Raw genomic sequence first — 15,170 nt, forward strand, 5'->3', positions numbered from 1 at the left:
CTTGCCAAAAATTGCTTGGCCCCCCTTTCGCCTCGCCGACAATTTTTGCCCCCCCCCCCCTCAATTTTACCCTCCCCAGGCAAGCAATTTTTGGCAAGCCGAGAGGGGGGGGGGCAACCGGCAAGTTCAAGTTTGGCATGTGGGGGGCGGCAAAGATTTTTTGGCAGGCAGAGAGAGGGGGGGGCAAGTGATTTTTCACGGGGCGAGAGGGAGGCGAGCCATTTGGAAATTTTACCCCCCCCGGGGGGCTCATAATTATTGCACAGCCCCTTATAAATGGCCGGGGTCCCGGGCCGGGGTCATGCAGCATGGTCAGGGTTTAATACACACTGAAAGACAGACAGTGACTTTAATTGTAGACTGATTATTTTATAGGCATTGTGCACTGATCAGTGTCATAGCATGCATTGCATTGGATGTGCTCACTGTTGTCTTATTATTAATACTTTCTCATCATCTGCATCAGTGCAGTGGCAATGGCAGTGCATGTTTATTTTTATATGTACCGACACCATCCATGATAATAATGACCCTACGAAAACAGTGAGCTCGAGAAAACGACTCAGTGAAATTACTATACTAATTACTCCGTACACTCACCTCAAATTTAAAATTATGCTCAAGTTGTCATCACGTTTGTAAACAGAGCTGTCTTTGTATGTTTGTAAACAGAAGTGCTGACCTATCCGTGCTTCGTTTCGAATTTGTTATTGTGCAGCAGCAAAAACAAGGATCTCGCCGTAAACACACCACTTCCCTAAAATTTGTGATCGAGTCTGTATATAATCACGTGTGAAAAATATCGGGGACTAGGGCAAGATCTGTGTTGCTGCAATCCAAGATGACGAATCGCAAATATCCAACTCTTACACAGCATAGAAATAACGATACGTAATACTCTCGTTATGGCAGATGCTTTTCATAGTTAGTAGCAGAGAGCAAATTAAGGGATTTTTAAAAAACGCGCGAACGTCCAAATTTGACGGTTTTTTACTCAAAATCTACTCGGTGCACATCTTGTGCGCCGGGTAGATTCCCTTAAAATATATTTTACTTTCTCTGTGTAAATTTTATCTCCCATGGATATCTGGTTTAAAAGAAATTGATCGACACAAGTTATGGCTAAAAACGGACTTTTAGCGGATATATTGCATAGGTTTGTACAGGGCCCAAAATCTACTTTGCCTAAATTTAGTGTTATTTTGTCAATACGATGGGACGTCCTGTGCCGCCTGACCATATGCATAAGACTTGGTCGCCACTAAAGGATAGAGACCGTCAGCCTTTTCCGCCGGATCCGCCATCTTGTGGGTACTACCGTTCTGCATGCCATGCACTAGACATTACGCCCCCGAAGTCGCAGCACGTGCGGTGACACACCTCTTCAGTCAAGCGTCAACGCGGTGATCTTAGCAACAAGGCACTCCGTACCCACAAGATGGCGGCGTTGAAGTAACAATGACTACCTCTATTAGTCGATCACCAATACACAGGGCACAGTGTTCTGTCCAATGACAGTAATTTCTACAAACGGGAAGTTTAAGAGTCCTCCTATAGGTATAGTATCGTTGTATCAAATTCATACAAACAACTTTCATCAGTGGTGTGTTTCTATAAGAGCTGCTAATTGGTCAGCTTCAAATGAACACCCAATTATCATGATTATTTTGATTGCCAAGCATCTTCTCAGCGGAGCGTATAGCGAGGGCTACGCTGGTGAGGGTCGGGTTGCAGGCCGTACCGGTGGGGGTGACACCATTACCACCCAAACACAGGTTGTCTATCCCCCACACATTGGAATATTCGTCAACAACCGACGTGCCGTCATCTTGCTTACCCATACGTGTTGTACCCTGCAAATGTATACATAAATATAATAAGCATGAATATTGGGTTAAAATGATGTTTCAGGGAAACTAGAGGTTGCGATGACCCATACGCCTTGCCCCCTGTGCCCGTTCATTCGTGCGTTCACTCGTGCGTACATACCTCATGATCATGCTGTACATCTCAGTTGGGCCCCTCAACATGTATACACTATAGTATATAGTATAGTTTCGTATAGTTTGGTAATGTTTTATACATGTTCAGGGGGAAAAACAAATCTGTCACAACCGTTCATGATGTTTTCACCATGGAACACGAATTAAACATTATAAAACCCTAAGAAACTATACATAACATTAGTGTATACATGTTGAGGGGCCAAGTGGACTTACGGTCTTCTTGCGCTCATGTCTTCATATGGATTCATGAAGACGACTGTCCGGTGTTTAATGGTCCTATGCCCAGGCTACTTGAATTCAGCATGCTTTTGATGTGGACTAACAGGCTAACATACAGGTTTAAAACAGTTGTATTTCAGTGCTTCTCGAATATTATGGTAGCGAAATAAATATTTCGGTAATATTAAGGCACACTACGTTTATACAAATACAATTTAAAACTTGTCTATGGCCTTTATATAATCCGACAATTGTTGTTATTATCGTTTTTATCTAAATCAAAACCCAAAATATAACACGTCTAAAACGTTTCAAACGTTGTTTTTTTTAAAAACATTTTTGTGTTTGCTGGGAAGGTATTTACCAGTATTAAATTAAACAGTTTTCCGATTTCGATATAAACTTGAATTATATAATGTCAATTTAGCGACACATATCTTCAATCCATTAGTCTTATATTTATATAATATTTTAGTGTGTATATTAATCATTCGTTAAACTAAAATATATGAGAACACGAATATACGACTTGTTAGTGACTGCTCTGGTGACTGACCGTGATATGCAGTGCGGTGCCGAGTGGCATGTACTGAGGCGGAGAGACAGGGATGAATCCGCCCACGGCTGTGGCTGCCCTCATCATGTCCTTCATCATGGCGTGACACGACTCCTTCTCTTCATCGCTGTAACATTATATACACAGAAGCATTTAACATGTTATTGAGAGAGTTACTATTACTGTACATATTTTGCCTGGCAGTATAGACGAATCCAATTTCACGCATTCCCACACCTCAATGGCAGCCATAGCTGGGTTCCCGTCGGCTCTATCTCACCTAAAATGTGAAATAATGGGGCCTTGGAGGGTATTTTAAACTGCATTCTATCACCCGTGTTACACGTAGACAAAAGAATGATGACAGTTTACAACACAAAAGAATCTAACATCGATTTTTAAGCGGCTTTAATCCACCCAATTGGGCAGTCACAAAACCAGTTTGGTGCTGCGGGGACCCAGTAATAGCCGACCAAATCCTGACCATGACTTGGCTCGTTGGATTCGTCTATATGCGCGCGTATTTTTAAAACTCCCGCCACATCACAATAAGGCTATTGAACAGTGTAGTGGTTACATGGGGTTCACTCAAGCATATCGATATACCAGTCCCTTGCCTTTGTTGATCAACTCATCTATAGCTCATGACATTCTTTTGTATGTTATTATTACTTTACTTCGTATTAAGTCTTAGCATTATTCAGTAATTTCCTTTGTATCTTATGATATTTATGTAACTGGTACCTTTGTTGTTGTTATCAACGTTATAGCAGCTTTTAACCCCCTGAACACTACCTGCCGATCTAACATTGCCTCTGATTGGTCAATTATGTGATATCTTCACTTTAATCACCAATCAGAATGGAGCTTTGCAAATAATTCACCCAATTTTTTGCGTGGGGAAATTATTCTAACAATGTTGCCCATTGGTCCAATTGATAGTGAAAACTTATTTTTGACCAATAGGCAGGTAGTTTTCATGGGGGTTAAAATCTGCAACTTTTTAATATACTTCTCTGCGTTTAATTCGAATTTCAAATATTTACTTCAGAGTGACATTGAAGGTGGGTTGAGGCATGCCCATATTGTCCTTGATAGATTCAGAAAATGTGACGTAGTTTTCAAAACGCGGCTTTATTATACTAAACCACCGGAAGTCGACGACAGTTCGGGTGTCGATGCGTGGATCGAGACCTCCATAGGCGAATGCATCGCGGTGCACCATGCAGTGCCATGGTCGGTCTCCCTTTAGTGGAATGTACAACTAGAAAGAAATCAATCCATGGAAAAAACTTGGCAAAAGACAAGACAAACAGGAACAGTAAAATAAATTGACTATTTCGTCGGGTGCATTACATAGTGACGGATCTACACTTTATGGATGTTGAGCTTTCGAAAAAATTGGGCAAGACATAGTGACGAATAACTTTGGCAATCTATTACATATATGAGATTTTAACGTTTTGAAAATATCTTTCCAAGGGTCTACTTTTAATAGACACATGAATTGCTGAACATTAATGGTAAGTTTATAATCTATGCCCAGTACAATTTACCTACTCAACGTTTTTCCGATGTCCATTTTTTGATAAATTTGCGATCAACATCTGTCACTATGTAATACATCATCGATTTGACATCCGTCAGTATGTAATACACCCGACGATTTATTACGTACGGAATTTGGTTTTATACCATAATGTCATCGGGTGTCATCGGGACCGAATAACGTGTCCTTGTTTGTGAAAAAAATGGGCCGCGTCCTCGTTTTCGAAAAGCGGAACCCAGTCCCATTTGTTTTAATCAGGCACGTTGTGATGCCATCGTTTTACAGATTAGGCGTACCCTATGGAAACGCGGCCACAAAATAAAAGCTATCATGTTTCTCACTAGCAACATTGAAAATAAATAAATAAAACTGTTCAGCTCCCGTTTTTCAAGGGATGTGATCGTGTATTTTTAGTTACTATATGCTTAGGTGGGTGAGTGGTCGTATTAAAGTTTGTAAATACATTTTAAAAAATCGCACCTGTGGGTCAGGATCGGAGAATTTGAAGGGCAGTGGATCCAGCGGGTATTTCTCCTTATGTTCTGCTGCACCTTGCGCAAATCGTGGGTCGTTCTTCACACCATCAATGAGGCTCTGCTTCAATACCACCTGTGCAATAAGCAACGACAATGATATGTAAGTAATGTAGTCCTATTTGTAATACAATCTCGTCAACAAAATTTAACACATTAAATATTTTTTGAAATTATATATTTTTGTTTATTTTTTCCTTATTGGTACCCAATTAAGCTGCATTTATATTTCATACTGCAGTTACTGTCCGTTTTCCTATACACAATACACAGGGCTCTCACAATTGACGCGTGACCTTACAAATAGTGTATGTTAGAAGTAGTAGGCAATTGCCTAGTTAAAATCACTGTGTAAAAATAACCGGCCAATATTTAAAGTATTCTCTGAAATTCTAGAAAATATAGTTTTGTAACATGTCCTACATTTTTATCTAAGTTAGGTGTTTGGAAATAGTCGCACTTTGGTGTTTTAGTGTATATAGGTAATAGGACATTGCCTATTTAACGTCACTATGTGTTTTAGAAAGGATATGTAAACGACAGATAACACCAAAAAATATGAAGAAATTATTTTCAAACCGTGTTAAGTCTGCAACCATATATGCTTCTCATTTTCAAGAATGCTGGTTAACAATAAGCAGACCATTGTCTCATTTCGTAAACAAAAGCCCACACATTATTGTATACCTTGCGTTTGCTTTATAATCGTTCACCCAACTGAAACATTAATACCAGCTCATTGCTCATTGCACACGTAAAACAGACACATGTGTTGTGAGGATTTAACCAGAGAAGATCTGATTTAATCAGTTGAGCTGTTTTCAATGAGTGTTATCTTGGTTTAATAGCTTTTAATGAGGTTTAAGTCCTGCAAAGGTCGTGGTGAATTCTACTGTAGACATGACTGCATCATGTTGTATTATTACAATACACGACTGTAACATAGCTGTATTTGTATAAAGGTAACTGCAATCTTTTCAATACGCACACAGTCGTGTATGAAGTCAGCAAATAGGATCACATTGAGCTGGCATGTTGATTACTTAGTGAATAAAGGTATTGTTTTTAGCCGCTGGAGTGCATCTATCGTCTCATATAACGCGGGCGACATCATGATTTTAAGTAAAACAACGAGGCGAAGCCGGGTCGTTTTTACGCCAAAAATACCTTTATTCTCATTCTTAAACACTTCAATTCCAATAAAAAATATTATACAAATTTTAATCAAATTAAATCTACATTTTGCAAGGAATTACAAATTCGATCAGTCCCGTTTTTGCTGTGCGCCTCCGATTGGTCAAAATAGAGAGTACGCGCGCGTATCGCGTTGACGCACACGCGCTGACCCGTGTGATGTCGTGTCATATCACACGGGTAAAGCTGGGTAAGAACCAATAAGATTGCAGGAACGTTCTCAAGTGTTCAAGAATAATACATTTCACAACCAAACTTAGACTGGAGTTTCTGAGATTTTGCTGGCAATCGTTAGCCCTGCGTTAAGATTATTGTTAGGAATTAGTCTTGTTTTACCTGAGTGAATGTGCATGGTTGTTCTGACAGATAATGGCCGAGAGCCTTTGGTCGGATTCCGGAATTAAAGAGGATTTGTGGCGTCAAGATGGCGCCAGCAGTTACCACGAATTGATTCGCATGCACACGGATACACTGGTCTTTCTGCAGATCACGCACTATGGCATAGTCAATCTTATCTCCATCAGATGTTAATACCAATTTCTCTACTAAATGTTGAGCCTGTATATATGTAGAAAGATAGGAGGAGAGACACAGAAAGAGAGACAGACAGACACACACCCAGACACACAGACAAACAGACAGACAGACAGACATACATAGCGAGAGAAAGAGAGAGGAGGAGAGAGGGAGAGAGAGAGTTGGGGGAGAGAATGAGCAAAGTTTATCGCCAATTGCAAAAGATAAACAAGTGTAGAATAATTTCATTCGCAATAAGTGATACGTTTATTAACCTATAATTAATGGCACTTGATAACGAGTGGTTCCCGAAAATCTGTATTTATTTATTTTTACAAAATAATGCTCGCGGTGTTGATGCGTTTAATGCACGAGCCCCAAACGGGAGTGCATTCTGGAATGGAATGGATCTGGAATGAGCGTTTCGACAGTATTTTTTATGGGACATGAGAGCACATCAGACATATCGAATTGCATTTTGAAAACGAAGAATGCCTTTCTGATATCAAATAATTTTCATTTTTTGAAATTCACGATATAATACAAAAATTATTAAAATTTGATATTTTTCACATTTTTGATATATAACAGTCCTCGAAGTAAATTTTTAATCATTTGCCATAAAATGTGTATTACATTTCGAATTTCAAAAAATCAAAATTATTTGATATCAGAAGGACATTCTTATTTATTTATTTATTTATTTATTACATCTTCTTTAGCCTGGGGATACCCAATCAGTGAAACACTGTTTTCCATGGGTGCCCAGGGGTCAAACAAAATACATCAAAAGGTTAAAACATTACATATGAAATATACAAATTCTTAAAAGTACATAGAGAAATAAAGCAAAATACAACAATACATTATTAATGTACAAGTGTAAAAAAGCAAATGTTAACAAATAATCTGTTTGAAAATTGAAACACTAGAAGGAAGAGGTTGTTTGGCCATGACAGGCAGATTATTAAAAGTTACCACCCCCTAGAGATAAATTTTCTTTCATCTGAGTTGTTTCTACATAAAATTTGAACCAGATTTCCTTGAGAGCCAGCTCTCGTACTATAAATATGACTGTCAGAAACTGAGTTGAAAATATTGCACAAATTGGAAGGAAGTTTTTGAGCAAGGCTTTTGTATACCAAAATGTTGAGATGTGTTGAACGCCGATCAGAAAGTTTTTTCCAGTCTAGCATTTGTAATAAAACATCTGTGGGAAATCTACGTGCAAGGCCAAGTATGACCTTCCCAGCAGTATTTTGCAGTTTATCAAGCCTGGAAAGATGGGTAATACAAGCGTTTCCCCAAACAACATCACAATAATCAAAATGAGGTAGAATTAAAGACTTAAATAAAAGATTTAAGGTAGCCTTTGGCAAGATATGACGTACTCTTCTAAGAAGACCGATGCGTTGATTAATTTTGGACACAAGTTTGTCAATGTTGAAACTCCATGAAAGCGATGGATCAAGCCAAATACCAAGGTACTTAAAATGGTCAACATTATCAAGTTGTTCACCCCTGATACTTGCCCTCGTTTCATCTTTTCTGTTTCGGGAGCTCTATTGTTCAGAAACGAAAACGGAAGGGATTAAGTAGGATGGTGTGTAAGTTGACTTCATTGTTACGTTTGGGGCATCATGCTTCTCATTTGAAGAGGTAATAATAATAATAATAATAATAATAATGAGAGATTTAATATAGCGCCCAACGCAAATAGCCTCTGGGCGCTTTACAAAACATAAAACCTAGGGAACAAAAAATTTAAAAACAATATATAGCCTAACTTAAACATACTATTACACATACACAATAGTGCAAGAAAATGACCGGGTACATTGCACAAGATTGGAAGCACACAGCAACTCTTAGGTGGGGAGCCGAGCCGGGAGAAGAAAACAGAGCAAAAACAAGGAGCCGGCAAGACGCAGACCAGTCCACCACCCTGAGTCACTATGCAACTCCAATCAAGTACAAATAATAATGGCAACAACAACAATGCATTAACAAAATTAAATAAGTTAAAAACAAGAATCAAATCAAAAGCAAAATGATTCCAAGAGTCAGATCATGCAGTGCTCCGCAGCCGGAGGCACAGAAGAGAACTCAACAAAAGGAAACGGAGAACTACATAATCCAACCATGAGAAAAATACAGGGCGGCATAATGGCAAAACCATCAGATTTTATACGAGTTTGATCCAAGGCACAATAATTAAAAATATAAATATTATATCAGCTAACAAGTACAATAAATATTATACTACAGATCTAAAAGCATAATAACTTAACATACTATTACACATACACACTATTGCAAGGCAAACGATTACATGGTTGTACAAGATTGGAATCACACAGCAACTCAAAGTGGGGAACCAAGCCGGGAGGAAACAGAGCGGACGCAAGGTACCGGCAAAACGCAGAACACTCCACCACCCTGAGCTACTATGCAAGTCCAATCAAGTACTGGTACAAGAAGAGGCATTAAAGAACCAAAACAAATATGCATGTCAAACACAGTGAACTAAAGCAACAAAAAAAATTATTTTAAACATGCTAAAAATGACATTCATAAGCAAAAATGATTCCAAGAATCAGATCATGCAGCGCTCCGCAACCGGCCCTAAACGGACTCAGGCTCAGAACAAAACAAAAGAAACGGAGATCTGCATAACCCAACCAAGTCATAACAAGGCACATTTTCTTATAAAATAATTTTATAATATATCAGCAAACAACATACAGTAAATGCAGATTATACAATATAAAAGAGCAAAAACAAAGTGATCTGTGACCGGCACAATAATAACAAGAATTAAAAATTGGCGACCCAGGAGAGGAGAGGTTACCAGCACATTCACTCTCAGCAAGTGCAACAGCAACTTGCTCCCTAGGATGGAAATGGTTAGTAGGCGCAACAGCAACCTACTCCCAACAATTTGGGCTGGGTTAAAATTGCACGACGGAACAAAAGTAAGTGACCGGCACCGGTGAGACGTAGAAATACCCTGGAGAGGAGAGGTTACCAGCACAATCACTCTCAGTAAATGCAACAGCAATTTACTCCCTATGATGGAAAAATGGGCAGGGTCAATTCAACACAATATAATAACAAAATAAACAATATCATGGTGGAACAATATACATTAATCAGGAAGCGTGAACAGATGGGTTTTCAAGCTGGTCTTGAATTGGTCGACAGATTGCGAACTGCGAATGAATGATGGTAGTTGATTCCAAAGAGATGGTGCGGCTGAAGAGAATGAGCGATAACCGTATGAAGCAGTCTTGAGCGCGATAGTTGGCGGAGGCTGCAGAAGCAATTCAGATGATAAGCGAAGAAGGCGAGTTGGCTTTCGAATGACAATGATTTCCTTGATGTAATCAGGTGCTAACCCATGAATAGCCTTGAAGGTAATGAGAAGAATTTTGAATATGATTTTCTTCTTGACAGGCAGCCAGTGGAGTTGGCGCAACACAGGTTTCATGTGACAGCGACCTTTTACTCGAGTAACCAACCGGGCCGCAGCGTTTTGAATCCTCTGTAATTTATCAACTTCTGAAATGGGAAGACCGTATAACAATGAATTGCAATTATCTAACCGCGATGTGATGAATGCGTGTACCAACTTCTCAGTGGATGGCTGATCGAGAAAGCTCCGCAATCTTCCAATTTTGTACAACGCGAACGACGCACTCTTGCAAATGCTGTTGACATGCCGTGACATGCTTAGCCATGGTCATGTTGGTGTCGATAACAACGCCGAGGTTCCGTGCAGAAGATGATGTTGAAACGTCGACGTCGCCAATATGAAGAGATGAAATCGGTGCAGACGGAACAAAACGAGAATTGAGGTGAAGAATCTCAGTTTTGCTGTCATTTAGCATGAGCATGTTTTTCACCATCCAGCACTTAACATCCTTAACACAGCGTTCGACGATGGGTATGACAGTGTCCGATTCACAAGGATTAAAGGTGATATATACTTGTGTGTCGTCAGCATAGATCATGCATTGAAGGTTATGGGCGTTGACAATTTCCTCTATAGGTGATATGTACATTGTAAATGCAAGAGGACCAAACACCGATCCTTGTGGTGCGCCACGCGTCACGGGTCTGGGGTTAGATTGGGTGCCATCAATCAGAACTGACTGTCGACGCTCATGAAAGTAGGATTGAAGCCACTTCAATGCCAGGCCACAGATGCCGAAGCGATTCTGTAAACGACGAAGGAGTGCATGATGATCTATCGTATCAAAAGCCGCCGACAGATCCAACAGCACCAAGATGACTTCACTATGTTGATCTACGGCACGAAGGATGTCATTTGTGACCCGGATAAGAGCTGTCTCGGTGCTGTGGAACTGTCGATACGCAGATTGAGCTTTTGCGTGCAAGTCATTGTCAGATAGATATTGTTGAAGTTGAAAATCAGCAGCACGTTCCAAGAAAATATACAAAAAAGGTTGGATATTGGACGATAGTTCGTCAACACATTCCGATCTAGCGTAGGCTTTTTTGATCAGAGGCGAGATCAGCGCAGATTTCAGCTCAGCAGGGATTTCGCCACGAGAGAACGACTCATTTATAATTTCGGTGATGGCAGGTAAGAGCGAATCAAGCATCTCTGCAAGAAGCCATGTCGGAATGGGATCAAGGGTGCAAGATGTTTTTGAAGACTGCATGATGATCTTGCGAACTTCGTCATCAGTAACCTTACAAAACTTTACAAGCTCAGTTTTGCAGGAATCCGATATATCGACAGACAATGTTCCAGGATCAGTGCTGACAAGCTGCGAGCGAATGTTGTCCACCTTGGAATCAAAGAAATCTTGGAATTGCGTTGTGAGATCGTCTAGAGAGCAAGAATCTGGTAGCATTTTGGCTGACTTAGCAGTGGCGAGTTTGTCAACAGTGCGGAAAAGTTCACGCTGATTGCAACTCGTGAGCTTGGTGTTGTAGTATACTCTTTTGCAGACTCAAGCGAAGTGCGATAGTCAGAGCAGAAGGAATGGAAAATGTCTTTATCGATAGTAAGACCAGACTTGATCCATTTCCTCTCCAGACGACGTTTTCTCTTTTGACCCACGGAGACTTTCGTCGTACCAAGGCGCGTGAGGACGGAGGGATATTTCTCGCTCACACTCAGGAGCATGTTTATCTAATGCTACACGCAGCACGGAGTTATACTTCTTAACAAGAGTAGATGGATCACGATCTTCAGCATCATCAAACAAACAAGATGATTTGATATCATTTTGCATATCATCTCTGTTAATATCGTGAAGCTTACGAGATCTAATGACAAGTTTACTAAGCTGAGGTCTTGAAACATTTATGGCACAGCAGACAGCATAATGGTCAGATCTAAGACCACGAATCACGGTAATAGGATCACTGACTAAATTATCGCACTGTCGCGAAATAATTAGGTCAAGCGTATGACCATGCTTGTGAATTAGGTCAAGCGTATGACCATGCTTGTGAATGCTAAATAATAGGTGCTGTCAATCACACTTATGTCTGTCAATAAAGGCTGGATAAGCCAATTATATGCAACACTGGCGTCTCAAGTGGGCAATCTTATAGTCATTTGATAGGCCTACATCAGGTCCGAACGCAAATTCGGTGTCATTATGGTCCATATTACTAAGACATTTAAAAAAGGACCCCTGCCTCTTCTCCTCTCGCTTTCTTCTCTTTCTAGTATGTCTGTCTCTCCCCCTCCACAACTCTCACCTGTGCCATCTTTTAAATTATGGGGATATCTGAATTATATTGGATGTTGTATTTCCTTTACCCTTCTCCCCCTCTCACTGTTTTAGCAGTAGGCCTATGATCACCGTGGAAAAATCAAAATAAACGGAATAAACTCCTCCCTGCTCTGCTCGTCCCTCTCTTCTCTCGATCTCCTCTCCACTCCTCTCCTCTCCTCTCATCTCCCCCCTCTCTTCTCTCGATCTCCTCTCCTCTCCTCTCCTCCACCAGATCATCCCCACTCTCTCAAATATTATACATTTAAAATAGATTTGAGTCTGCAATTTTGCCTGAAGCAATTATCAGATTACCAATTTCAATGAAAGAAATCCTATTAGTTTCACTTCAACGCACTTCTCTGGTGTTGCATATTACCAAGTTTTAAGGTGTATTTTGGGACGAAAATAATTCCCCGTTTAATCGCTACATAATCATAATGACCGATTTTTGCGCGATTGCACGCCGAACAAGTATACGCAATTCTTGGCAACACTGATTATTATTGATTAATTTATATCAATCATGTTAATGTATATTTCTACGCTGGGCTATTTTCACAATCTACTCCCGCTTACGCTGGAGTACCTATACACCCAACGCAAGTCAATTGAAGCCGTACAATTTATCGCGAATTTACGACCGTAAAATTTAGACACTTCTTTTGTCTAGATTAGCATCAACCATCTCATCTCACTTTTTCATGTCAGAAATTAACATAACTCCCGAAACCGAAACAGAAGTTATCTTCGTTCAACTTTTCTGTAGTCAACAAAAGACTAGAATAAAAGGATTGTTCACACGTACCATGCTAACACTTCAAAATAACAATGAGATCCGAAACCGAAACCGGAAACCGAAACCGAAACAGAAAAGATGAAAGGACCCTAATATTAAGCTGGCTTTGAGTACGACTGAGTCTTTGTTGCGTACCAATTAACATAGATTTGGGTTTTTTTTACATTAAGAGTGAGATAATTGGATTGTAACCACTGGGAAACATGAGCAAGTTCAGTGTTCAGAGTTGTATTAATTACATCAATAGATTTCCCTTTAACAAAAATAGCAGTATCATCTGCATAAAGATACACTCTAGAGCTACTACTCCTTATGTTGCCAGGAAGGTCATTAATGTAAAGAGTAAAGAGTAGGGGCCCAGGATTGAGCCCTGAGGAACCCCAAACTTAACTGGGGCTTTATTAGAATGGTGATCATTGACTTTTGTAACTTGATATCGCTCAGTTAGGTACGATAAAAACCAATCAAGCTCCCGACCCTGCACTCCAATGCTAATAAGCTTCTTAATGAGCACTTCGTGATGGACGGTATCGAAGGCTTTTGTTAAGTCAAGAAAAACTGCCCCAGTAAGGAAGCCCTTGCTCATGTTGTCGAGCAAATAATCGCACACTTCAACAAGACAGGTTTGCGTGGAGTGCATTGGTCGAAAGCCTGATTGGTTGGGAGATAATCAAGTACAAATAATAATGGCAACAACAACAATGCATTAACAAAATTAAATAAGTTAAAAACAAGAATCAAATCAAAAGCAAAATGATTCCAAGAGTCAGATCATGCAGTGCTCCGCAGCCGGAGGCACAGAAGAGAACTCAACAAAAGGAAACGGAGAACTACATAATCCAACCATGAGAAAAATACAGGGCGGCATAATGGCAAAACCATCAGATTTTATACGAGTTTGATCCAAGGCACAATAATTAAAAATATAAATATTATATCAGCTAACAAGTACAATAAATATTATACTACAGATCTAAAAGCATAATAACTTAACATACTATTACACATACACACTATTGCAAGGCAAACGATTACATGGTTGTACAAGATTGGAATCACACAGCAACTCAAAGTGGGGAACCAAGCCGGGAGGAAACAGAGCGGACGCAAGGTACCGGCAAAACGCAGAACACTCCACCACCCTGAGCTACTATGCAAGTCCAATCAAGTACTGGTACAAGAAGAGGCATTAAAGAACCAAAACAAATATGCATGTCAAACACAGTGAACTAAAGCAACAGAAAAAATTATTTTAAACATGCTAAAAATGACATTCATAAGCAAAAATGATTCCAAGAATCAGATCATGCAGCGCTCCGCAACCGGCCCTAAACGGACTCAGGCTCAGAACAAAACAAAAGAAACGGAGATCTGCATAACCCAACCAAGTCATAACAAGGCACATTTTCTTATAAAATAATTTTATAATATATCAGCAAACAACATACAGTAAATGCAGATTATACAATATAAAAGAGCAAAAACAAAGTGATCTGTGACCGGCACAATAATAACAAGAATTAAAAATTGGCGACCCAGGAGAGGAGAGGTTACCAGCACATTCACTCTCAGCAAGTGCAACAGCAACTTGCTCCCTAGGATGGAAATGGTTAGTAGGCGCAACAGCAACCTACTCCCAACAATTTGGGCTGGGTTAAAATTGCACGACGGAACAAAAGTAAGTGACCGGCACCGGTGAGACGTAGAAATACCCTGGAGAGGAGAGGTTACCAGCACAATCACTCTCAGTAAATGCAACAGCAATTTACTCCCTATGATGGAAAAATGGGCAGGGTCAATTCAACACAATATAATAACAAAATAAACAATATCATGGTGGAACAATATACATTAATCAGGAAGCGTGAACAGATGGGTTTTCAAGCTGGTCTTGAATTGGTCGACAGATTGCGAACTGCGAATGAATGATGGTAGTTGATTCCAAAGAGATGGTGCGGCTGAAGAGAATGAGCGATAACCGTATGAAGCAGTCTTGAGCGCGATAGTTGGCGGAGGCTGCAGAAGCAATTCAGATGATAAGC

General features: G+C 40.0%; 2 protein-coding genes across 2 annotated transcripts; both read right to left on the reverse strand.

Moving 5' to 3' along the window:
* Positions 1 to 1,637: 1,637 nt before the first annotated feature.
* LOC140139302 (uncharacterized) lies at positions 1,638 to 7,332 on the reverse strand. Its single transcript, XM_072161081.1, has 6 exons — positions 7,285 to 7,332; positions 6,394 to 6,615; positions 4,811 to 4,939; positions 3,828 to 4,045; positions 2,782 to 2,908; positions 1,638 to 1,853 (listed from the first exon to the last, which is right to left on the reverse strand). The coding sequence occupies exons 1-6, from the start codon at positions 7,330 to 7,332 to the stop codon at positions 1,638 to 1,640; spliced, it is 960 nt and encodes a 319-aa protein (XP_072017182.1).
* A 2,389-nt stretch (positions 7,333 to 9,721) lies between these two features.
* On the reverse strand, positions 9,722 to 10,063 carry LOC140139303 (uncharacterized). Its single transcript, XM_072161082.1, has one exon. It carries the CDS (start codon positions 10,061 to 10,063, stop codon positions 9,722 to 9,724), a length of 342 nt encoding a protein of 113 aa, XP_072017183.1.
* Between the last annotated feature and the right edge of the window lie 5,107 nt (positions 10,064 to 15,170).

This window comes from Amphiura filiformis, chromosome 18 (genome assembly GCF_039555335.1).
Source record: "Amphiura filiformis chromosome 18, Afil_fr2py, whole genome shotgun sequence".
NCBI classification, from domain to species: domain Eukaryota; kingdom Metazoa; phylum Echinodermata; class Ophiuroidea; order Amphilepidida; family Amphiuridae; genus Amphiura; species Amphiura filiformis.